Source organism: Empidonax traillii, unplaced genomic scaffold (genome assembly GCF_003031625.1).
Source record: "Empidonax traillii isolate 1590-97213 ecotype Southwest subspecies unplaced genomic scaffold, ASM303162v1 scaffold623:size392626, whole genome shotgun sequence".
In the NCBI taxonomy this organism is placed as follows: domain Eukaryota; kingdom Metazoa; phylum Chordata; class Aves; order Passeriformes; family Tyrannidae; genus Empidonax; species Empidonax traillii.
The window spans coordinates 109,547-134,904 of record NW_020955816.1 but is presented as its reverse complement, the minus strand read 5'-3'; the positions used below and the strand labels follow the sequence as shown (position 1 = coordinate 134,904).

The following is a 25,358-nucleotide window of genomic DNA, read 5'->3' as shown; positions in this document are numbered from 1 at the left end:
TTCCAATGTGTACCACTAGATGGCTTCCCAGGATAGTGCATCTGGATCCAGAGCTGAGTGAACGTGCGGGACTGGATTCATTTTGGCACATTCCTAATGATATATGCAGATATAAACCCGAAGTCCCTTCCAGCTCAGCTCTGAAGACAGCATTGTGAGGTTTGACATCCTTGAGAACTTTCGACATCCCCAAAGCTTTGCATTTTAGGTTATTTTATTTCTGATTGCTGCCACAGCTTCCTGACTGGGCATGAGCAGCTCTCAGGTGAAATGTGCAGCTGGAGCCCCCTCAGAAAAGCTTAATCTGTACAGCTGAAAACTTAATTTACCTACCTAATGCTTGACAGTGCAAACAGCCAGGCTGGGGGGCCCAGCTGCAACACACTCTGCCTTTTCTCCTGTTATAAAGAGCTGTGGAGACCTTCTGGTGTTGCAACTGTGTCCTCATCACTGGACAAAAAAAGGTCTTGGAAAGGCAGAGAGAACACTCTTTGTTGTGAGAAGTGAGTGTCCCTCTGTCATTTGGACTCTGCCATTTTCACTGCCAACTACTAAACCGCCAGCTTTCAGCAATGCAAACATCTTCCAGCGTGGAAAATCCATGAGGTGTCATGTTGGCCATGAAAACGCTGGTCCAGTGGTACTGGATGGTGACTATCAGCCTAGGCTGGGCTCAGCCTGCCAATCTAGAGCTGAAAGTAGCCTTTCCCTCCATGCCAGCTTATCTTAGGCAAGCAGCTCTCTGCCAGAGCTCCATGGTGCAGAGATGGTTCCTGCGAACTCAGCCTAAACCCCGACTGTTCCTGGACCTACTTTTCCCTGGGCTCAGGTCAGACCATAGCACCTTCTTTCTGGGTGAGGGAGGAGGCAGGGGCTGCCCGGCTGTGGTTCCAGCACTTTGGTTCCAGCAGCCAGCCCGAGGTGGCACCAGCTCAGAGTGGCACGGAGAGAGCCCAGGGCAGCCTGGAGGGAGCCCAGCAGGGCACGCAGTGAGCCCAGCACGATGTGCAGTGAGCCCAACAGGACACGCAGCCAGCCCAGCACGGCATGAGCCCAGCGTGGCACGTAGCAAGCCCAGTGTGCCCACGAGCCCAGCGTGGCAATGCAGCGGGACAAACAGAGCCCTGAGCGCACTCGGCAAGCCCCAGCATGGCATGAGCCCAGCGTGGCCTGCAGATGGCCCAGCGTGGCAATGAGCCCAGCGTGGCAATGAGCCCCGCCGTGCCCCCAGCGGGGCCCGAGCCCCCCCCCCCCCCCCCCCCCCCCCCCCCCCCCCCCCCCCCCCCCCCCCCCCCCCCCCCCGGTGCCCGCAGGTCGCCCCCGGTCGGTCCGAGCTCGCCCATCCGAGCCGCGCTCGGGGCCGCGGCGGGCGCAGCCGGCGCGGGGGAGGGCAGAGCAGCGGCCACTCCCAGGAACAGTAGTGAAATCTCCCCGACACTTTGACTGTCAATCAGGCTTAATGGGGTATAAAAACCTCCCCAGCGCCGCGGCCGTGATCGGCAGACAGAGCAATGGGGAGAAATGAGTAAGAGCCGGAGCTGAACTAGTGCAGTGCACGGCGTAATTCCTGCTCTGTGATCCAGGCGCTCCAAGTGAAAAAAAAAAAAAAAAAAAAAAAAAAAAAAAAGAACAACCGGGAGAGGGGGCAGAGAGAGGCGGAGATCAGCTCAACCTTTGCAACCGGCTCAGGACAGAACGTCTATAGATATTTATAGATATAAAAACAAAAACAAAAACCTCACCCTGAATAGAGCCTTTCTTAAAAAGAAGGTCCTGGCAATTCTGTCTTATTTAAGCAATTTCCTGAGTCTAAGAATAGAAATGAGCTGCCTGGAAGGCACTGCAGGCTGAAATTTGGAGACATAGGCTGCTTTATTTTATTTTTCCAAATATAAAAACCTTCCATTTGGATATTGGATTTTTATGTGGCTCTTTGCAGCGGAGGGATGTGTGGTTTCTTTTAATTTTACTCTTTTTTTTTTCTCTTTCTCTTTTAATTATTAAAAAAGCCTTCCAGTTAAAACGCAAGGAAACCGTTTTACCTGCATGTGACAATCCCAGAGGACACCGACCAAGAAACAGGGGAGTGACTTGGTCTTCTGCACTACTTTACTCCTACCCCCATTTTTTTTTAATTTTATTTTTTTTTAGGGGGGAGAGAAGGATTTTTGCAGCCCAAGAACCTCTTGCCCCCAAGTTTTGGAAGGGGGGAGGGGGGGTTGAAGACTTGTCACCCACCTGGGGGTGCACGAAGGGCATCGCTTTTCTTTCTGTGCCAACTTGGTTTCGTGGAGGTTTGGAAGAGAATTTTTGCCCGGGAGAAGAGGACGATGATGTGGAAGTGGCTGGGCGCCCTGCTGCTCTTCCCGGTGCAGATGGTGTATCTGGTGGTGAAAGCTGCCCTGTGCCTGGTGCTGCCGCCCAAGCTGCGGGACCTGTCCCAGGAGAACGTGCTGGTCACCGGCGGGGGCCGCGGCATCGGTCGCCACCTGGCCCGGGAGTTCGCCAGGAGAGGAGCCAGGAAGGTGAGAGCATCGCCACGGAGGGGAGGGGGGAGCGCCCACCTGCTGCTCTGCCGGGGAGTCCCCTCCCCGCCAGGTGGGATTGACGGGATCGCCTGGAAAAGCTGATGGAGAAGGGGCTCTCGTTCTGCAGAGCCCCGGCGTGCTGAGCCACCACACTGGGGTGCATTTCAGAAGTTGCCCGCTCCTCCTTCCCCCCATCCTGCCTTTCCCCGTCTCACCCAAGAAAACGTGACGGCTCTGGGAGAGCGGGGACAACAGTTCCCCGCCACCCCGATGGGTTTGCGTGGACGGAATTAATTTCTTGTGCTTCCTGAAGCCCCTTGTATTTTGGTGTTGGGGCAGCCCAGAGCTGCCCAAAGGGAAGATGAATGAGAACCCAGCAAGGAAGGAAAGCACAGCTCGAGCGGGAGCTGCGAGGTTGTTTGCACGTTTCCTTTAGGAGAGAGGGAGAGAGGCTGAGACTGGTGTGTCTGCACAGCAGCCCAGAAATGCCGGTGTAGCTGCTGTGTGCATTCTCCAGCTCAGGAACTGGTGGTTTACCTTGAAATGTTGTGTTTTCCCAAGTACAGGTATGTGCGTGTGACTCAGCCAGGGATACAGAAACGCACAGCCCCGAAATGAGGCTTGGGATGGAAAGTTTCATCTCCCCCTTGATGGGTAATAAAGGGGAGGAATGGTGAAATTAGACAGCTGCACAAATACTTCTCTGTGTGAGAGGATGAATGAGAGTAAATAGAGGATAGAGAAGAGGAAAAATACAGAATGGGAGGATATTTAAAGAAAAAAATTTGCATTTAGTTTGGGATAATGTTTTGTCACTTCCTTACACATGCATTACAGTTTTCCCTGTGTGGTACAGAGCTATTCTGGCATTCAGCTCCGAGGTGTAAAATATGTCAGCATTGAACTTTGATGTTTGTCTATGTTTGTGTTTAAACATCATGTTGAGATTTACACATTCTGGGAGTCAGAGCAAACAAGTTGACTGACCTTTGGACCCAAGCAATTTGCTGAAAGTGTATTTATATTATCTGTTGGAATACCACGCCTCATTATTTATTTATTTAGGGCGGCTGGTTGCTATGCTGAGCTCTGGCATTAAAGTGCCACCATTTCTACAGCTCTTTCAAGAGCTGCTTTGCTGCAGTCGAGCTGGGAGCTGAACAATGGCTGTTGGCCCTGAGGAACCAGGGGACAGGGGCCAAAAGGAGAGGGGGCTGTTTGAGAGAGAGAGCTGGGATGAAATCACTGTAAACAGGCACAGACTATAGTTCATCTTATATTTTATCTATAAAATCTCCACGCATCTTAGAAGGAAAGAATAAATGACAGTAATGTTTGGGAACCTTTGTACTGGTCTCGCATAATGTTGTGAAATGCTCTGTTTGCTCATTATTGGTTAGAACTTTGGAGGGGGGGGGGGGTTGCCTTTTGGGATGTTTTCATGTCTGTCATCAAGGGGATTTTAAGTTTTTGTATTGACTCAGTTTGAGTTTGATTGTGCTTTCAGTTACATCATGGCCATGCAGTGAGCCAATATGGAACTCAGCAAGTTCTGATCCCCTGGCAGTGCCACTGCCCGTCAGCCTTTGGTAGAAACACCAAACTCGACGTATTCTCCTTAACACTTCTAATGCCAATTTTACCTACATGTGGTAGTTTCCATTCCCATTGCTCTGAGATTTCATTGCTTTCCCACCTTCTGTACCCAACCCTGACTTTGTGGGTTTGGTGCAGCCTCCATGGACTGAGCAAAACCTCTGCTTGGCACCGCTCTTCGACCTTACGCTTTGCCTCAGACAACCAAAAAGACATGAAAAAGACCTGAAGTGGCTACCAAGGCAGCTTTTGCTAAGGCTTGTGAAAATTGACTGTTCTGGTTTTCTCTTCTCTTTTTACCCCATTAACTGTTTTACAATTACATGCAAAGCTTGAACTATTGATCACAATTAATAATTAACAACGGACTCCGATGACGGGGCGGTGCAGCTACAATATTCCGAGTTTAGAAAAAGACATCCACCAAAGGCGTGAAATTCCAGGGCCCGGCCCAGTGTCCCAAGGAGGTGAATGGCAGCAGGAACAGGCAGGTTCAGGTTCCAGCAGTGGGTGTGCAGCGTGTCCTGTCCAGGTCCCCCCCGGCGCCTGCGCACACAGACATAGTGGCGGCCTTTTGGAGGTAGGCGGCGATATATAACCATATTTTTGAGATTAGAATCTCCACAAAGATAGGTTAGTTGGGACTGTGAGCATATGAAATTTCCTCTGGTGATTAGACTGGATGGGATTTCGCCTGGCACTCTGTTTCAGAGGCTGGTTTTGTTAACTGTGCCTGAGCCGTTTCCACGCGAGGTGGCAAACGTCGCGTCTCCCCAAGGTTACGAACGGTCACATCTGCGGCTCTTTGACTGTAAAATTTGGTCTTGCATTTAGAGCTACGAAGATGGCAAGGAATGAATCCCAGAAGGGTTTATGCAAGTGGAAATACAGTGGCTTCTGCTCGATCCACGAGCATGGAGACTGAAATTCGCAGTTGAGAGAATGGAATTCTCTTGGGGATGATCATTTAAAATCCATCCAGATTCCCATTCTCCCATTTTTTTATGTCCATTGCTCTGCCATTGTGACTCGGACAGATAAATGTCTAGGAGACATTTTCTTCTTGGGTGATGTTTCTTTTCCAGTGGTTGTTCATTGGCCTCTCTGATGAGATGGCCAAGAAGGGCACAAAGCCGTGCCGGTCGTATTTGCAACTTCACCATTTCCTGCTTATTTTCAGTTACGACTGCCAGCGATTTGTAGGCAACGAGACACTTTAATCATTAGACCCATCCCTGCTCAGGTGTATCGTGAGATGTCAGAGGATCCGTGCTCCATTTGTAATTTCAAGTAGCTGTCAAGGACTACTTGGTCATGGGAGGCCTTGTGTATTGAAGCGCTTCCTGGAGCACTTCTGGAAAACGCCCAGAGCATGTAAATGAGCTGCATGCAGAGCTGGAGTGCTTGCAGATGATGCAGGACATGTTAGTGTTATTATGAGGGATGAACAGCGCTGACTTTTCTCCGGAAATGCTCAAGTGTTGTAATTCAACTTCCCAGAGATGTGTCCAGATTCGTAAGTGCCGGCTGAGGAGCTACTTTGCTGTGGCCGAACTGCTGGACAAATGAGCTTTCTCGGCTTTCCAGTTCCTTCTTGGTTGCTTGCAAAATTCATAATCCTCGCTGTTGTTGGCCTGAACTCTTGAGAATTTTGCCTGTACCCTACAAGTGTTTGGGAGCAGAGCATCACCCCTGCCTCAGCCTCACACACTGGTAGCTCTGTCGAGGCCCGTAGCTGTCGATAACTCTGTGGTGAGCCAAAATGGCAGAGAATGTCTGTTAATGAAACAGGAGAAGGAGAGATTTTTATGAGTTTATGATTTAATGCCTATGAAATAAAAATCCACTTCCAAGGCCTAATGGTGTTTTGCAAAGGCTGTACTGTATAATCCAGTTAATTTTGGGAAGACTGGCCCCTTTGAACAGTGTTTCTTGTGTTGGAGAACAGCCCTCTGCAGATGTGAGCAGTCAAGGGGGTGTGGGGGCTGAATGGGTTCATTCACTGGTGGGTGCAGTGGGAAACTGCTCCTGGTTTCCTCACAGCCATTTGCTTTTCATACAGCATTTTCATTACAGTGCCTTTGCCAGCGAGTTGTCAGCCCTGGTTTTGATGGTCTCCAGTGCTGAAGTTTTGATTGATGTGTTTTTTGTATGCCTTGCTCTTTTGTTAGGCACTACTTGAAAGCTTCTGCTTTGAACACTGATCAGAGATTGTTGTTGTTGTTGTCTTGGTTTTATTTTCCTTACATCCCTCCTGAATTTGTTTAGGCTACAGAAATAACCAACAGCCCTGAAATCTCAACTGCTCTTTCCATCGTTATTTTCACAACATTTGTCAAAGGCAGACTTCATGTCTGCATTTTGGAAGGTTCCTTTTTTCATTTGGGTGTGCTGTCCTCTTTCAGTTCAGTGGCAACTGGGGTGGTAAGAAGTTGGTGGAGGAAGGAGCACCAAGGAAGGGATGAGAGCTGTGCAAGCCCACCCTGCTCCTGAGACCTGGAGTTTCCCCTCAGTGTCTCACCAGCTCCACCAGAACCGAAAACCTCAGGTGCCTGAGAGCCTTGTGTAACTGGAGGGGTTTAGCTGGGTGAGATTTGAGGCTGTTAATTGTGTTTAAACTGAGAAGGATTGCGGAGAGGTTACGTAAAAAATGGTATCAGGTCTTAGAATTTGGCCTTGTGTTCCCAGTAATGGAAAATCTGGCAAGTTTTGAGATGAGTTTTACAATGGCACGTTCCTCCCACGCAAACTGCATCTGTAGGTCTATGAATTTTTCACTTTGGTCTTTATGAATCACATTGATATGTTATTTCACAGAATAATCTGAGTTGGAAGGGACCCACAAGGCCCATCAAGTCCAGCTCTTAAGTGCATGGCCTGTATAGGATTGTCCTGGTTTGTAGGGATTAGAATATACCTTCTAAAAACTTCTTCCTAACACATACCACTGCTATATGATAAAAGATGAACTGCATTGTGAATAGAGCTGGAAATTAAATTCATCCTGGTCTCCTGAAGTGAGGGCAAAATACCAACACTGCTGCTCTTCCAGAGCTGTGACCTTTTTTGAGGAGCAGCACAACAGCTATGAGTATTTCACATGGATTCAGTAAAACTTCTTATTCCAAAACGTCCTCTAAGATGTTGGCCATTCTCAAATACTCACCTGTAGAAGACTCTTAATAACCTGTACTGGAGAGCAACTCCTGCCTAAAGAAAAACCTGACATGAAATTGGGGGCACACAGGAAGGTGAGTGTGCCATGGAGCCCCCCCCGGATGGGCTGCAGCGTTCCCGACCTGAAACGAGTCCCCTGGCAGGTACAAAGGAGTGGGGAAGGGATGAGAAAGCGTGAGATACCTGCAGCAACCTCAGCAAGCCCTTCTTGCTCCTGTCAGGCTTCAAATCCACCGTGGCCGGGCCGGTCCCCAGCAAGACGTTTGTGCTCTGCAAGTAGGAACTGATTTCTGACACGTTCATTCCTTCCGAGCTCAGAACACGACTAGACCTGCTCTGGCCACCCCAGAGGAGATTAGTCCTGATAAAAAAGAAAAGAACTGATTAAAAACTACACTACCTCAGAGCTGAAAGGACCCATTTTTCCCCCCAGAATCTGATTAATCGCCATGTGCTTGTTTTTAACGGGTGTTGTGACCTGACACAATGAAATCATCAAATTAGGTTTGTAAAAAAAAACAGTTCTGATGCTGCCAGTGTGCTGCACAAAATACCCTAAGGTGGCCTGGTGGATAATTGTTTCTAAAAGGCTCAGTGCAAAATTTATATATATATATATATATATATTTAGATTTCAGTGCTAAGACAACTGGGTTGTCAAGTGAACATCTGTCCCCATCCTGAATGTTCTTCCTGCCCTGTGGAGGTCCCAGAATGAGGTACAGCCCATGTGTCTGATGGATTTCTCTGCAGGCATTTAGAAATGCACATAACTAACCATTTGGAAAAGGCAATCTGACGTGTCTGAAAGTGAAAAAGAGTAATGTAATCTAAAAGGAAAGTTCACATTTTCTGTGATGCAGATATTTTAGCATAATGAGAATATTTACCCACAGTGCAAATACCAGGTGATTAATCTCTGCTGTTGTGTGTGTGTGTGTGGTTGGAAAGAAACCACCATAGGAACACAGCAGTTTCAGGCCCATGTTAAATGATGGTTGCTTTAATCTCACTTAAATTTAAGCACTTAATCTTACGGGGAACTATTAGAGCATGTCACAACTTATCAGCAACCAGAAGTACGTGAGAAGAATTGGGGAGTGAATGTTTTTCCATGTCATGCAGAATAATACATTAATTTGAAACTTTTGGTAAGCTCTGAGAGCACAGCTTTGATGGGGTGGGTTTATGGTCTCCAGAAAGGCTTTATTTCTCCAAAGATTATATCCTGACGGCAGCTTTATTTAATGGCTTCCTCTTGGCAGCTCCCTTCCTTGTTGATTGAATTTAAGGATGGGCAGAAGAACCCTTGTTTGGAGTCCCAGGCTGAGATGGCACTAAGCCTGTGCTGTGTGCTGGTGCCAAGGCCAGCAGTTGGAATAACATGCTGAGTAAGTGTCTCTGGCTGGCAAACACAGCCAGGATTTATCAGCTCTCAGATCTTTGGTGTCTGTGAAGCAGCGCTGGGGCTGGAGCTGGTTTAGTTTATAATCTGGAACATATACCTGTCTTTTGTTACTGGGGATGTTGTAAGGAGAATAAATAATGTTAACAAGACGTGGAGCTTGCAGGGTTGCAGGCTTGTCATCTCCCATCGAGATGCAGTGATGTCATGAGAAAATATTGTCCCAGCGAGACCGTGCTGTGTTGGCACAGCAAAAGCCAGCACTTCTAAAAATGCTGAAGGTCTGGCATCAAGGCAGTTAAATGAGGCTTCCCACAAAACACAAGGACTGTGCCAATGCTGTAAAAAAAAAAAAAAATAAAATCTTGAAGTTTTAAAGATGAGGTTATATATTAATGTTGTTGCAGTGCCTCAGAAACCCACTCACGCACCAGAAATTGTTTAGCAGGAAGATGCTAAATGTGCTCTGTGAGGACAACAGCAAGAGATGATGCAGCCTCAGGGCTGGCAGGGATAAAATAAAGAAATGTGACAGTGGAGATAAAAACCAAAAGGCCACACTGAGCACCGGCACAGAACTGGTGGTGATTGTAAAGCAGGGACTGCGGCACCACTCCTTGAGCCACTGGAAAGGTTTTGGGAAGGCATTCCAGCAGTGGAAGTTTTAAGGTGTGGTTTGAAAAGCAATAGTAAAGAGCTCTGGTGTGGTAGAAAACAGATAGGTTGTTTTAAAAATTAATGCTGGGAGGTGAAAGCTGCAGTGGAAGATCTGATGGTAAATGAAAGGTGATGGGTAACGTGGGGATGGTGGCCTTGAAAGTGAATAGAGCCTGTATTATTTACAGCCTCTGGAAGGCTGGAGGAGGAGGCAGTGACATTCAAAGTGAGGGCTGACCTGGTCAAAGCAGGAGATGGGGCGTTCGACCTTGAGCAGGGCGGTTGGACCAGGGGACATCCAGAGGTCCAGACCCTCACCCAGCCTCTGATTCTGTGATTCTCAGTCTTCTCTGTACCAAAGAAAGGAAAAAGGCTGCTTCCCTGAACTTGAGGGCTGACAGGAAGCTTTGGGTCTCTGATGTTTCACGTTATTATCTGAAGTGATTCATCCCTCTTTTATCTGCATCGTTTCATCACCTGCAGTGACTTATAAAAGTGCTGCTCTGTATTTCTGCTGCATTTATGTCATGGCTCTGGCACAGGGTAGGAAAAAGTTGTCTCAGATTTGTAGAACTGTTTCCATCTGAAGCACTGTAGGTAGTTTTTACTGCATTATAAAATGAATCAAACATGCTGTGTTGACCTCATGTCTAATTAGCCTGGAACAGCAATTTGCTTTAAGAGTGACCATAAGCTCTGCCTGCAGTTCTAAGAATTCTGACCAAAACATTTTAAAGGAGACAAAGGTTTCGTGGGGTTTTTTAACCCTGCTTTTTAACCTCTCCTGATAAGGTGATACTGTGCAGTGGATAGTAAGAACATGAAGGGAGAGCTTAAAATTTAGACTCTGATTTACATTCCTCAGAGAGATCAGCAACATTCACAGAGAACATACACAAAGTTGGCACATCAAGAACTGACTGATTTTACATCACAATGCCAGAGGCAAGACCAGGAACTCAGCCTGACAGTAACCTGGAGGGGATGAAAGTAGTATGTCAGTTTTTCCAAGAAAAGAACTAGGATGATGGTGATGAATTCTACAGAAGTAGCCAGTTAATTAATTCTACAGGAACTATGGGGAAAAGAAACAAAGATAGCAGTTTTCACAATTTCCTTCCAATAAAACTGGGCAAGGATCTAGAAACTGTCTCTCTCCTTTGGGACAGTTTGGAAATGTCAGCTAATGATTACTGCTTTTGCAAGTTTGCTTTAAAATCCACTAGCAAATGTTAGTTAGTGTTTAATGTTCATTTTTGACTTTGATTCCTGGCCCAAACTGAAGACACAAATCTGACTTGATTGCTGCAGGAAAACTCCTCGAGACAGGGAACAGCAGGCTCAGAGCTGACCACCGAGAGAGAGAGAGAACCAGCTCTGGCATTTTTAAACCTGTGCTTATCAGGAATAGAGAGCAGAAATTATTGGAGAGATCTTTTCAGCTGGGCCCAGACTCTGTTCTTCAAAGCATCATGACAACATGCTGAGGGGTGGAACGAGTCAGACTCAGGCACTGCCAGATCCGTGGGCTGATAACGCTGACGCCAGGACAGAAGGGTCAAATACATGTTGTTTGACCTTTGTCCCAGTGGGGATTAAATTGATTCTCATTAATAGACGTGGGAATAGACGGGTACCTTGGCAGAGTTTGTAATTAATTGAAATTGTTCATCCTATTAGCTTAGCCATAAACGATGCATAATTACAGCGAGATTGTGTGGACAGCCACCCTTATGTTGCCACCTTCTTAATTACAATTTATTGAAAGCAGTGCTGCAGAGCTTATTTGTTTTGGTTAACACAGGGATTCCTGTTGTCTTGCACTGCCTGAGCAAATGTGGCAGCTCTCCACTTGTGGCAATAAAATGGTGTTTGAAAGCAGAAGAGCAGCTCTGCTCAGTCAGTTTTGCTTCAGGTATGTCTCTATGAGGTAATCCTGGGTTTCGGTGTGTAATCAGTGGCAGTTCTACTTCCAGTTCATTTGAACAACATAAAATTATACATATTGAGGGGGTATAAAAACAATACCTGCAAAGACTCTGGGCTGTGATCATCCTGCAGTCTGAAGTTTTAACCGTGGGTTAGGTTAGAGAGCTGGGGTGGCACTTGATGTGACCTGGTTAATATATTTTGTCCCTTATCTCAATGAAACAGCCACTTAAAATAGGTGCAAATGGAGTTCAGGCTTGATTTCTCAATCATCCTCCGTTCTCTTGGGCAGCACAGGTATCAATGTGCACCAGGTGTATCCACGGGTACTGCTTGTGTGTTAGGTAGGTCCTCTTTGCCAGTCAGCCCTGGGCTGGAACTGTTCTCAGAGTTCCTGTGAGTGCTGGCCTGTGTCAGAAAGTGAAACTTTGGACTCTGTAGAAAATCTTATTTCAGTGTTTCTTAAAAGCTTCACAGAGCAGCAACTCTGTCCTGTATAGCCAGGCCTCCCTTAAGAAATCAGGAGTCACCACTCAAACAGTCATGATCTTTTAAGTATTTATATTTGGGTTCTTTGTTCTGTTTGCCCTTTAACACCCAAGTCACATTTTCAAGATTTTCTTCGTGTCTGAGGACCTACCAAACTTGCACCACCTTACCTGAAAGCAGAAATTGTTGGGCAATCTTTTCACTGGACCTCAAGAAAAACCTCAAGAAAAACCAGGCTAAAATTAGTGGGAGTGAAAGGTGTCCTAAAGACACTGAGCAGTTCACCTTTCCGTGCCCTTAAACAGAATGGAGCAGCAATAACAGTGGACAATCAGATATTTTCGGTGTGAAGATTAAATTAGTGTTTGTCTCCCATCTGCCATTTCAATCTCCTTTCTGTTGACACAGACACCTTGTCTGGAATCAGCACATTCCCTGGGCGAGGCTTGGAGAGGGAATGGGAAATCCTGACGTCCACTTTCAGCACCTTGGTCTGATGTTGATTACAACCTCAGACTCCTCGTGCCCCACCTCCTAAAAAACCTTCCCAGTGAGGACAAACTCAGCCTCCAGGAGCCGAGGTTGTGCTTCCAAGGGGAATATTAAAGACATCCAGCTGGTACAAAGTGCTTCTTTTCCAGAGTGGTAATAGAGCAGGGCTGGCTCTGGCCACGGGGAGCTGTCAGGAATGATGTCAGAACATTCCCAAGGCTGTTGGGAAACACAGGAGTCCTGCCTGCCTCACTGCACCGAGTTGTTTGAGGTTGGGACGTGCTGATGGTGCTTTCTGTGCCTCGTTATTGGACTTTAATCCAGGCCCCTTGGAGACCACTGTCCGTGCTCTGTTTATGTTCCATGTGCTTATGGAAGCAGGAGGTTTGCCCCTTTAAAAGCAAAGCCTTTACCCATCAAAGGAGGGTTTCAGGGTTTATTTCCCTGGCTGATGATGTGCAACTGTGGCAGATCCGTTCTGTGACACCTTCCCTGCTGAAAGGAGGGGGCTGTGTGTGCACACACGTGTGTGGGTGAGTGATCTGGCACCCTGCATCTCCTTCAGAGCCCAGGGTTCAGCAGAGGGTCAGCCAGCAACTCCTCACACCCTTACACTCGTTTCCAGCTCTCCCAGAGCTTTGCTGATGGCTTTGACCACTGTCACTGTGTCATCTGAGTGCAGCATCTGTGCAAGAACCAGAAATTCAGAAAAGCATCTTAGATCTAGCAAGGGGCTTGAGTTTCTCTTCCTGATTGACTTAAAGGGGAAAGGGGGAGATGGGAAATTCGTAACCACTGAAAATAAACGACAAGAGCAGTGTTTCTTGTTGTCGTTGACGGTGCAACTAAATAATCAGAATGCTGGTTATAGACTGGAAAAAGGTCCTTCTCAGAGAGAGTCACTTTATTTGGGATGAAGTCAGAATGGCTTCTTCAGCCACTGGAACCAGTAAAAACAGTTAAACAAACCACTTCTAGTTTGCATTTGAGTCACAGAGTTGGGCCAAGTGGGGTTATTTGTTTCAGGCTTCCAAGTGCCATTTCAACACCGACAACCCATCCCAGCTCTCCCACTGCTGCACGGGGGGATTGCTGTCAGTCAGGCCAGTTACTCAGTTGGGTTTGTCCCTTTGTGTACTTGTATTTCAGTGGAAGCAAAGATTGTTCTACTCTGAATGTGAGTCAACCAAAAATAGGCCTGTTTTTTAGGGCTAAATTTCACACACTTCCTAGAAGTAATTTGCAGGCTGCTGGTGGGGAGGGAACCCTTCAGGCAAAGAGCTTGTGACTGACTTTGAAATCACTGGGAATTACTGTGCCTCAATATTCTCTGTCTGCCCCTCAGCTAAACCTCAGTTACTGGCCAGGTTACTTCATATAGTTTATTTTACTGGTAAGTCAAGTTTGTCGCATGTTCTGCGATGGCTTACTTGATTTTCATGTTCATATTGAAGTGAATTAACTTCATTTTGCATTGGCATAGGCAACTTCCAGGGAACTGCAATTTAGGAACATGCTAAAGCTGGATTTGTGACTGCCAGACCAGCCCCTCTAGTTTAAATAAATACCTCTGTAGCAGAATCTGGTTAGAAAACTGCTTTGATCATTTCTGGATAAAAGCAAGGAACATAACTTTTGTTTCCACATTTAGGTATCGTTTTATTTAAGTAGAGCTGTGCTGCTTTTCACATTTTTACAAGCAGGGCTGCTACTTCATCTTAACAATGTATTGAAAAAATTGGTGTAATCAGTGAAAGACCCTTTTTAGCCTTGCAGTACCCCTGGGGAGGGGGGTGTGTGCTCTGGGAGTTTACAGTCCTCTGATTCCCATCCTCCTCCTTTGACTTAATAGGCTGAGAGAGTTAAATATGTCCTGAAAACTGCCATTTGTACAACAGATGAATAGATTTTAGAAATTCTGCCCTGTTGCATAGCAACAGCCACCATTAAAAAAAAATAACATTTTGAAAAGCACATAAAAAGATAGGCAAGCAGTTAGGCATTTCAATATTAAAGCCTCCTTCCAAGCAGTGTCCTTTATTTCTCTGAATAAAATACTTGCAAGAAAGGCACCTTTTGACAGCTTTTCTACGGTTGGAAAATGGTAGCAATCCTGGTTTTCTGGAGGCAAAGAAAGGCGTGGAAGGGGAGCTTGTCTGGAGCTGTTGCTGGTGTTCAGTTTATCCACAAATTCAATGCAGGCTATTTTAACTCCAATACTTCTCCAGTAGCCTCCCAGGAGAAATTATTTTTTTTCAGTCAAGAGCTGCATCTTATTATGCACAGGGATGATCTGGAGAGTATTTTAGGCCTTTCTGGAGGGCACTTTATAATGACAGCACTGGCAACATTTTTCACCCTTGGGTTTCCATGGCTGTTTTGTTGCAAAGCTTCTCCCAGTTTTACAAATTTAAACCCTTCCCCTGGTCTTTCTTTTCTGGGATGTTCCTGCAAGAGCTGGGGTTGTCTGCCTGCCTGTGGCTCCCTGTGGCTTGTAAACACTCCCTGTGGCTTTTCTAATTCAGTAAAGGTGCCATTTTGTCCACCTCATTTTTCTAATTTTATTTGTTTATTGCATCTATTATAATCTATTATTTACGTATTTTATAATTCATCTACTTTTACCATTTTGTGTTTATTATTTTTATAGAGGAATTTTATATATTCCCCCAAGTAAGTGAAGTGCTGGTGAATTACTCATCATGATTTGGCTGAGAGCAAAACTGGAGGTTTTCAGAATTCAAGCTGACAATTCTTTAGACTGGTAATTCAGCATAATTCATGCTTTTATAAACTGTGCAGGCCTAGGGGTCCCAGTGCTGTCGCAGGGGGATGCAGTGGCCAGTTTACTGGAAGTTAAAACCACCCAGCATTTCAAGGTTGGGCTGCTCTGCTACAAAATTCATCTCAGAAATGGAAAGGCAAACTCTAGAGAAGAATCAGCTTCGATTGGCACCCAGTTTGTAGCTCCTTTATTCTCCTTTTCCATACATTTATACTGTCTGATTTTTCCACTTTGTTAGTTAAGAAGTAGCAGACTTTTCAGTTAATTGTTGGTCGAAGAGGCAATTTTAGGAGTTGCTTTCACCCAGTCAGGTGATGGAAATAATACTGTGTTGGAGCCACTTTTTAATTCCACGTGTCCCTTGCTCCTAAAATTACCCTGTAATCTAAAGTTGTGAATTTTATTTTAGCTTTCCAGAAACAAACACTTGTTAGCCATTCAGTGTGAACGTAACTTTATATATCATGTAAATGTTTGTTACGTGAACATTTAACCTGCCACGTGTTCAGAACTCTTTACCTGGAGAGTGACGTAGAGTAAATAAAAACAATAACGCGGCATTTTGGAAGGAAAACACGCACACAGCCAACCTTCAGCAAGGTTGAAATGTCCTGTCAGACCACGGCAGGGACTTCTTTTATATATAATAACTGGAAATGTTATTTACTGACTTTCCATCCCGCCTGCTGCGCTTTGCAGCACAAAAGGTCTTTCTGCACCTGCATATTTACCCTCCCCACAATTTCCTGAGGTCTCTGTGGACGTTTTTACAGAAACGTGGATTGCAGGGATGCCACGCCAAGGGAACGGAGGCGGCAGCACGCCGCTTATTTTTGCAGGGTGGAGTGTTATTATATTTCCATCGGTGGAGATCTCCAAAGCCTTGCCTCAAATACAGAACTTTTCTAACATCACCCATACGCCACTTCTTCCTGCTCTGCAGCCAGGGGATTTTACTGCTGGCTCTTTTCTTTGTGTGCTCTGGATCCGTGGAGCAGGGCCGGTTCTCACACATGGTGCGGGCAGACATTCACCATTTGAAAAAAGAAAAAAAAAAAAAAAAGCCTGTCGTTTCTTCCCCCACAAATGCTTCCAGGAACCTTCGCAGGGTGACAGCTTGTGGCCACTTGGTGCTTTTGTTGGAGCGTGCACTCGGTTTGACCCTGTCCCAGCGTTAATAGGATTGTAAAGGCTGACTCCTGCGTGACCCCTCCTTGCAAACAACCCTCACCCTTCCCCTTCCTCAACTGGGCTGAGCTGGGAAGTGTTGCTCCCAAGGCAGTCTGGAGTCGCAGTTCAGCGCTGCAGACGAAAGCAATTGGAAAAAAAACCACTGGAAAAAAGTCAGCATGGGGCCACCTGTCCTTAAATAGTCCTGGCTGGGAGAACAGTGGGCATTTGTTCGCTTCTTTAGGGGGAGCTGGTCTTAAATGCCTGTTTGCAGACACGAAGTCACACGTTTTCTTTCCAGGGAAGGCCTCCGGTGAGGTGTTGACATACTTCTCTGTGATTTCTGTAGGTGCTGTTTTGTTTCCTTCAGAGTCAAAGAGGGGTGACTGGGGTAAACTGGGACTGACTGTTGCTTAGGTGAATAATGTTAATCCCATTGAGTGCTAAATCAACATATAAAGTGCTAAAAGTTCTGACTCTAGATTGAAAGGGTTGGAATTCGCTCGTTAAGTCTCCTCCTGAAGTCTCTTCAGCCCTAACTTTTAATGTCATTACTGTAGGCTGCTCAAAATAAAACCAGTGGTTTGTGTTTACTGTGGTGGCAGGATTAAATTTAAATTCAGTTCTTAGGGTCTTTACAAGTTCTAAATAGCAATCTAGAAAAAAAAAACCACCAGATAAATGGCCTTACTCTCTTGACTCCTAATGTTTACCTGTAACTTTCTCATACCCATCCCTTGCAACTTTGATATTCACTGTGGGAACTGCGAAAAATTCCCCCCTGGCCTGCTTTGTTTGCTCACCTTCAAGAGAAGTGTCACCAAGGGCCCGGGTTAAGTATTTTGACCTACTTCAGGCAACGCAAAGTCCTTTTTCTCCTTTCTAAAGCAAAGATTGGCTTTTCACACTGCAGGGCCACACCTTCCCCTCTCCCATTAATCTGCCTTTAGATGCCTCTCCCATGGAGAGCTCCTGAAAGAACTTGTCTGCCTTCGCCCTGGGGGCAAGAGAGGGGAAAGGGGTGGGGGAGAAAAACCCTTCTGCCATTGACAGGCTAAAGACACGGAGCTTTTGAGGCTGTAGGATTTAGCCTGCCGTTCTCACGATATGCAAAAACTCTGCCAGGATTAGGGGATACACTGGAATGCGTTTCTTCGGAGGGCCCGAGTGTGCGTTAGCACTACCAGGCTTTGTAAATATAGGGGATAAGGCCGGCATACTTCAGTGGATTATCTACACTTTGTACTTCCTAAAAGTATGCAGAACTCCGAGTGTTGGGCGCAGAAAGGCTTTCTGTGTTTGAACAAAGGTCTGTGCAATTACAGATACCAAGCTCAGACAGAGCAACTTTTGTTCCACTGGGCTAGGAAGGAGGTTGAAAGGGGGAATGAAATGTGTTGACCTACCAACTGCTTCCTATCTCTGCTGATCTGGGGCTGGGAGCTGTGGTTGATTTGTGGAGGCAGCAATAATGAGATCAGGCAGGAAGGGCATTCGTGTCTCTCTGCAACACTTTAATCTTTCAGTGTCTTCAGACTGAATCAGAGAATTGCTTCATGAATCGTAAAATGGGGAAACTATTGGAGTGGAAGTTATATCTGCTAATCACAGCGCACCTTGTGTTGGAAAAGCCTAAGAGTGAACAGTTCTGTACTTTAACAGACATCCCAAGGGGAGTGTTAAGGAATGGCACATGTTCAGTCTCAGAAATGCTTTTTTGGTGGGACACCTTTCCAGCACTGGTCCAGCTCACTGGAGGGAGGAATTCTAGCACAGCAGGTTTGCTGAAGATACAGTGCCAAAATAATTGACAATATAAAAGGGGCAACATTCCTTTGCTGCTGTCCTTGAATTGTGCTAGCAATAAAATCAGGCCAAACAAGTTAACTGGCCTTGTAAATAATGTAAAACTAGCTCTAACCTCGTGTCGTGCACAATCATTGCACTTCAGGCTCTGGAAGCAGTGATGGCGTGTGTACATTGTGGTTGACGGCAGCTTCAACGTGGACCAGTTTATATAAATTAGTGGCTTTATCTGATTTTGCGGTGGTCAGGAGCATAACTCTTACTCACTGGTGTTATGGTGAAAGTCGGGATTTGGCCCTGCAGTCGGGATTGGGGCTCTTGGAATGCAGATCTCTGTTGGAAAGCCTTGCCTTAGCCCATCAGCAGCAAAACCCTTCCCCGGGACTCCCCTCCGACCTCGGGGCACGTCTCATTAGCAGATTAAGGCCGGAGTTAAACGAGTCCTCTGGGAGCTGAGGATGCTGCGCCTGCCCCTCCAGCTGAAATGATTTTCCCAAGGTCAGATAAGGAGCTCTGTGACTCAGATCTGGAGATAAGGTTTGTTTTGCAAAAACCCGCTCGCGAATAAATCCTGGGAAAATCTGCACCCAGTGTGATGTCACAGCCCTTGCCTACTTTAAAGTTCATTAAGAGGAGGGCGTGTTGAGTTCCTCTGTCATCATAAATCTCTTCTTGCCTGTGTCCAGTGGCAGGAATCCTGCCCTGCTGCCTCCAGCAGCCTGGGGCGGCAGGGATTGCTTTCCCATTCCACCTGCCCGTGCCAGCCCGGGGTCAGCCGGAGGTAAGCGCGGGCTGGAAGCCTCGCAGCGGGATTCTCCACCTCCCCGGGCTGCTGCCCTCGCCAATTTTCTGGTCAGTAACTCTCTGAAAGGAGAGCGTGGCTGTGCGGCCGGGAGGGGCAGGGCAGGGGAGGATGACGAGAGATGAAGGGGAGAAGAAATAAGGGCTGGATTCTTTCCAGGACGGAAAAAGTGTCCGTCCAAGAGTTTGTCCAAAACGCAAATTAAATATTCCACTCTCCACCATTAAGTTCCCGTGAATGGGTGGCTGTGCAGCATCCTGACACGCTGGGGAGCCAGGAAAGCCACGTCTCTCTTCTCCTTTATTCCTCTGTGTTTTCCTCTGTCCAGACAGGAACTTCTGTGTCTGCTGGAGTCATTCTGTCCAGGACTCAGCCCCCAGTTGGGACACGCTTATTGCCAATTTAGAATTAAACTTGAAAAGGGAAGGGGACACAGAGCAGACTCGGAGGCCCACGTCTCATTTTGAAAATTGTGCTTCCAAGTAAAATGGGCCATTTCCCAAACTGCAGGCCTGGACTCCTCATGAATGCAGAGCCCTCGAGCCCCAGCTAGGGCAGGGTGAAGGTAAATGATGCCTTTCTTGACGCTGACTGAGCAAAGGATAAAATTCCTGCTTGCATGCAAAGGGAAGTGAAGAGCCAAGAGCTCACAGGGCAGCAGCAGAACAGGGGCCTGGGCCCACAGTCCCTCCTTAAGTCCACTGGGAACAGAAAGGTTTGTTCAGCAGGATGGAGAACATGGATAATTATCCCTGATTGCACATATTGCAGAAGGTGAGTGCAGGAGAGCAGAGGGCTGATGGGTTTGTAGAAAACCAGGAAGGAATAGGAGAGTAAGGACCTAGAAAACATCAGTGAAACTGCTGCAAACAAGAGAACATGGAAGGACTAAGCCCAAGCCCTCTGCAAAGGCGTTCAGGAGCAACAGAAGCCTCAACTGTGAGGCAAATGCAGCAACTGCAGTCTTGCCTCATTGTAAGATCTGGTGTCCTGGGAGGCCGCAGGGAAGGCTGTGCCAATTCCATCTGGCCAGATGGAAGAGAGAAATTGAAAGTCTCACATGATCTCGTAGGAGCAGTCAAGGCTGAATTTGGACCAAAAGCACGTTGTGTTGAGTTCTGGGTTTTATCCATCTGCAAAAAGTAGCCGAAATGACGGCAGGAGCCCTCGCTTCCCACTGGCTCGTCAGGGAACTTTCACCTCTCACGGAAGAATGGTCTTTTATTTACTGCTTCTCTCTGGTGCAGGCTGGAGCCTTCACCTGAGTGTGAACAGTATCAGGGCCACGAAAACTTCCCATGGAAAACAATCAGTGCTGAAATGAATGTTGTCAGCAGGATAACCAGCAAATTCTGCCTTCCCCAGACGGCCCAGATTTTAACGGGGTCACCTTGCAAGGCTTGCCTGTAGGATATTAAGGGTCCCAAAGAAACTGTTGGGGCATAAAAAAAAAAATATTATATCCAAGAGTTGCATCACAGGCAGATGTTTTTTGACAGGTCATCCTTTGCTTAACTGTTCTTCCATGTACATTTCCTGACATCCAATGCATCAGTGGCAGCTCTTGGGAGTAGGAGGCTGTGAGGATGTTTGAGGGAGATTAAAGAGAAGAGTGAGGGATCTGCTTTTTATTTTGCAATAGCAGTGTGAAGCCCTGGAGTGCTGGGGGTGTGAGGGCAGTTCCTTGCCTTACTCCCCTCATCTGACACGTTATTTCTCTTTCCCTTTTCCTTTTTCCTTCCATCACTCTTCACTGAATCACTTAATTTTTTAGTGTCTGCACTGACTGGCCAAAGTTCACCCTGCTACAAACCCTGTGGGCATCAAACTCGATGTTTTCAGTTGACCTCTGTAGTGGTTTTTTCCTCCCCTTTCCACAGAGCTGTAGATTGTGAAAGAGGCAGCAAGTGCCCCTGTGCTTGTAGTCGAACAGCATTTTGTGAGGATTTCCTGAAAGCTTGTGAAATTTCTCACATGTTCTTGATTTCCCTTCTCCAAGTCTGCAGAGTGTGCATAAAAAACACCCCTCAGTCTAGCCCTGAGTTCAGAAGTGAGCGAACAGCCCTGAGTTTTACAAGCTTTGTGCAGATGCCAAGCCCTGATGATGGCCCAGGGTGATACACTGAGGCTTTCGAGGCCAGGCCAAGGCACAAGCTGCAGTTTCAGCCATGTGCTTTCCTCCAGCCTGGGAGTCTGAGCACGGCTTTTTTTTTTTCCCTTGAAAATTACTCCCCCTGAGATAAGATTTCCCCACGAAATGGCTCTGGCATATTTGTACACACTCTGAAGTTGCTGGTGAACCAGCCAGTTGGAGAGTTTGAGGATATAAATCCCTCGGTCCGGGTGTGTTTGTGTTCACGGATGTGCCAGTGACTTGGAAATGGGATTAATTGTAACTGTAACTCGTTTAGGAAATGGCTGAGGGCTTGGGTACCTCTGCATTTTAGCCTTGCTTAGGCACAGGAAGAGCTCTTTGACCCTGCCAGAGATTAGTTTTAGTGCCAGTTATAAGATAAGCTTAACTAGTCCTTAAAAATAAGCACATTAAGCTTTGCAAGAGGGTTGTTGTGGGGAAGGAATACTGCATGCATACTACTTAATTTTTTCTGTTTATCTTGCTGTTATTAAGTTAATTGCAGGGGTTGAGTTATGAGCAGTGATGTAATTTAGACTTTTGGCTTCCTGTTCTTTCAACTTTTGGAAACCCCGAAAGATTATTTAATCTTTAAAGTTTAAGTGGGCTTATTTTTAAGCATTGAAAATCAATATATCAGATTCATATTCAATACACAGCAACTGGATTACATATGCTTGGAAATAGCAATAACTCTACATTTTCAATGTAACAACCTTTTCTTTTTTCTCTTTTGGATCAGCACTGCAAGTTATTACATATAATAGGCTGAAAAAATATGTTTTACTGCACCAAACACAGAACAAATAGGGAACACAGCAGATAGGCAGGAAGGTCTATGATTTTGGACTAAATTTATCTTTCTGTACACGTGTGTAGGAAAAGCAGGGAGAGATTTGAAATTACATGATACAGAAAATTTGCCAAGTGTTTCATATATTGGTCATTTTAGGCTAAAAATCTGGGTTTTTTGTGTTAGTTCGTGTGGTTTGTTAAGAACCAGTGGGACACAGGTACCCACTCATGTCCCTTCCCCATGGAACAGAAAATCATTGCCAGTCTTAAATGAAGCAAAACTCCAGTGAATCAAAGATTTCCATCAAACTGTTGAAGCCAGAGGCAGGTCTCCGTTATTTCAGATCTGAAGCAGAAGCAGTTCCACTCTAACAATAAACATTTCTCGCTGCAGATCATCCTGTGGGGTCGGACTGAGAAGTGCCTGAAGGAGACCACGGAGGAGATCAGGCTGATGGGCACAGAGTGCCACTATTTCATCTGTGACGTGGGCAATCGAGAGGAGGTCTATCGGCAGGCCAAGGCCGTGAGGGAGAAGGTCAGTGGGGAAAGGAGGCACCATCCCTGGGAATGTTCAAAAACACGTGGATGTGGCACTTGAGGACACGGTTTAATGGTGAACGGGGTGCTGGGTTGATTGTTGGACTTGGTGATCCTAAAGATCTTTTCCAACCTTAATGGTTCTGTGAATCTATATATGATGTAAAAAAGAAAAAAAAAAAAAAAAAAGAAGGGTGACCATCCAGATTGTGTTTGAAGGGATCCAAAGTCCTGCAAGGCAAGAATGTCAAAAGTTATGAAAATAAGGGTGCATTCAGGCCATAATGGCTACTCAGCTCTAATGGTCGCTCTAATGGCTGATTTGTGAGATGTTCCTTGTCACGAGTCATTTGCTGTCCTTGCAGGTGGGTGACATCACCATCCTGGTGAACAACGCTGCCGTGGTCCACGGGAAGAGCCTGATGGACAGCGATGATGATGCACTGCTCAAATCCCAGCACATCAACACCCTGGGACAGTTCTGGGTAAGATCAGCTCTTGTGTCCGCTGTACTCACAGCTGGGAGGGAGAGTGACAGATTGCAGCCAGAAATGGCTGCTCTTTGGTCTTCCTAAAATCAGCCTGTCATGAAAACAAGAGGGAACGAACAGTGTGAGGGGCAAAGGCCAGAGGAACAAGGTCTAAAATAAATATGATTTTTCCAGTAGTAACTCAGCATTTGATGCTCTTTTTTTCCCAATCTGTGATTTCCAGTGAAACATTTGATGTCTTTTGAGAAAGCCTGAGCCCACAGGATGGTTTTCTGCATGGTGCTGTACAGGGAACATCAGAGGAGCGTGGGACTGCATTGCTCAGGGAGTTTGTTCCATTTTGAATTGGGCATTAGTAACAAAAAAAAAAAAAAAAAAGAGCTTCTTGTGCTTTCATCACTTTGCTGAAGACGTCATCCTGTACAAGTTCTTAAGCACTTGTTCCTGGCCCTTATCTGGGGGTGCTGCTTGCTTAGTGTGGATGCTGTGGAAAAGATTTTCTTGTGTTTCCTCACAAACTTTGCCTCCTTAGAATCTCTTACAAAATGACAAAGCAGCAAGGTCCTGTCCCACTCCTTTCCCAGCACAACGAACAGAACACTTTGGCTTTGTCTCTGTGTCATCTTATCTTTCTCAGTAACTATTGTTTTGTCGTATCTCTGCTGAACAGACCTTTTTTTTTTTTTTTTTTTTCTTTTAACTCTGTTGTTCTCCAGACCACCAAGGCATTCCTGCCAAGGATGCTGGAGCTGCAGAATGGACACATTGTGTGCCTGAACTCCGTCCTGGCCTTGTCAGCCATCCCTGGTGCCATTGACTATTGCACCTCCAAAGCCTCCTCCTTTGCCTTCATGGAGAGCCTGACCCTGGGGCTGCTGGACTGTCCTGGAGTGAATGCCACGACAGTGCTGCCCTTCCACACCAGCACAGAGATGTTCCAGGGCATGAGAATCAGGTCAGTCCAGGGGAACTACAATAAAGCATCTCATTTTAAATGAATCATCAGAATACACTCCTAATTAATGCTTCATTTAGTGAAGAGAATTCGATGTCTCATTTGGCTGCCTGGGAACAGAGGGTCACTCTAGGCCACCTGGGACTCATCAGACTGGTTCCCTCAGTGTGCTGGAATAATCCTCCAGCCTGTTCTAAAGGGAGACATTGGATTCTGCAGGGAGAAATAAAGCTGGTTTTCCCTGTGCAGCCCCCAGAGAGGGAGGGGAGGGAATCTGCAATTGAGGTCATGCAAGAGGAGCAGTCTACAAATTACTTGAGAATTAACAGTACAAGTTCCTTCTTTATTCACTGAAATAATTCTTCCCCACTGAAAGGAATGACAGCCACTTACTGAAGTGAGGCCATCGGTGCCTCCTTTTTACCTCTGTGCAAGAGAACAACTAATGGCTGACCAAATTAATCTTTTAGAATGGACAAAATAACCTATTAATATAGTTTGGGCTCTCTTAGTCAAGAAAATATGCAGTGTCAAGCTATTGCTGGAGCTGGGAAAAGCCTTGTGTTTGGAATTAAAAGCAATGGAGGAAAATATTTGTCTTTCACCTGTCAAGAATTTGAATTAAGCAAAGAGCAGCAGAGAATAAAAGGAAAAACACCAGCACTGAAAAGGCAGCATTTGGTACTGGTTTGCATTCAAATTAAGAAAAGCCCTGAATCAAGGCTCTGAATACATTCTGCCACTCTCCCTGAAGGCACCAACGTGTACATTCTTAACTGTTTAGGTAACCCAGTAGTACTGGTTGGAACTGGGCTTTCTGTTTTCAGGCTGTTTGGCTGGAACTGGAACTTTCTGCCTCCTCCAGCCTGCTTGGGGCATGTTTGAAGGCCAGCAACAAGAGATAGTTTGGAGTAACAGGACTTGGGCAGTGATATCTTAAAGGAGGAGTTTGATTAACAAGTAATTATTTTAATTTTTGCTTTCTTTATTCAGGTTCCCCAGTCTTTTCCCTCCCCTCAAGCCAGAGACAGTGGCCAGGAGGACGGTAGAGGCTGTTCAGACAAATCAAGCCTTCCTGCTCCTTCCATGGACAATGCATGTTCTTGTCATCCTAAAAAGGTGAGTAATTTCCTTTGCCCAGCAACAGCCTGGCCAGACAGGGAAGGTTTTCTTTGTGTGTGTCCACCAAGGCAAACCTCAGGCTGACTGGAACTGCCATCCCAGATGGGATGGATCATCCCTTCCCTTGAGAGAGCAACAGAAGCAAAAGGAAGACACTTTCTGAGACTGCCCTTGGAGATGTTTTCCCTGGGTATAACCCCTTTAGGAAACAAGTTTCACTCCCAAAATTTGGTTTTCTGAGGTCTGAGCTGGATTTGTGTCTAGGAAATCTCTTAACATACACACGTGGTTAGTTTTGATTTAGTAAGTGAGTTGTTGGACTCTGGGCTTCACATTGCACAGGATTTCTGTGCCATAAGGGCTGCACATCCCAGCTGTATTTAGAGAGCATTGCTTGTGTTACAGCAATGAAACCATTAAACCAATATTTCTGTGTATGGGTAGGACGGGAATTTTAAGATCCCTGAGGAAAAAAAAAAGTCATA

At 46.1% G+C, this 25,358-nt stretch overlaps 1 protein-coding gene and 1 long non-coding RNA gene across 4 annotated transcripts in view; one reads left to right on the top strand and one right to left on the bottom strand.

Annotated features, from left to right (window-relative positions):
• Window positions 1–1,632: 1,632 nt before the first annotated feature.
• Window positions 1,633–25,358, top strand: part of DHRS3 (dehydrogenase/reductase 3) — a 25,464-nt gene continuing 1,738 nt past the window's right edge. The window contains exons 1-6 of one of the 3 annotated variants that reach the window (XM_027898782.1): window positions 1,633–1,770; window positions 2,153–2,525; window positions 22,160–22,303; window positions 22,671–22,790; window positions 23,513–23,751; window positions 24,745–24,870. In XM_027898782.1, coding sequence (XP_027754583.1) covers window positions 2,331–2,525; window positions 22,160–22,303; window positions 22,671–22,790; window positions 23,513–23,751; window positions 24,745–24,870 — 824 coding nt within the window. In that variant the 5' untranslated portion in view covers window positions 1,633–1,770; window positions 2,153–2,330. Of the gene's footprint in view, window positions 1,771–1,827; window positions 2,526–22,159; window positions 22,304–22,670; window positions 22,791–23,512; window positions 23,752–24,744; window positions 24,871–25,358 lie in introns of those variants that run through there. The other 2 variants (XM_027898781.1, XM_027898780.1) reach the window with 2 other exon arrangements.
• LOC114065124 overlaps window positions 24,299–25,358 on the bottom strand; it is a 21,804-nt gene continuing 20,744 nt past the window's right edge. The window contains exon 3 of the long non-coding RNA XR_003572878.1: window positions 24,299–24,309. This is a non-coding gene — a long non-coding RNA (uncharacterized LOC114065124). The remainder of the gene's footprint in view (window positions 24,310–25,358) is intronic.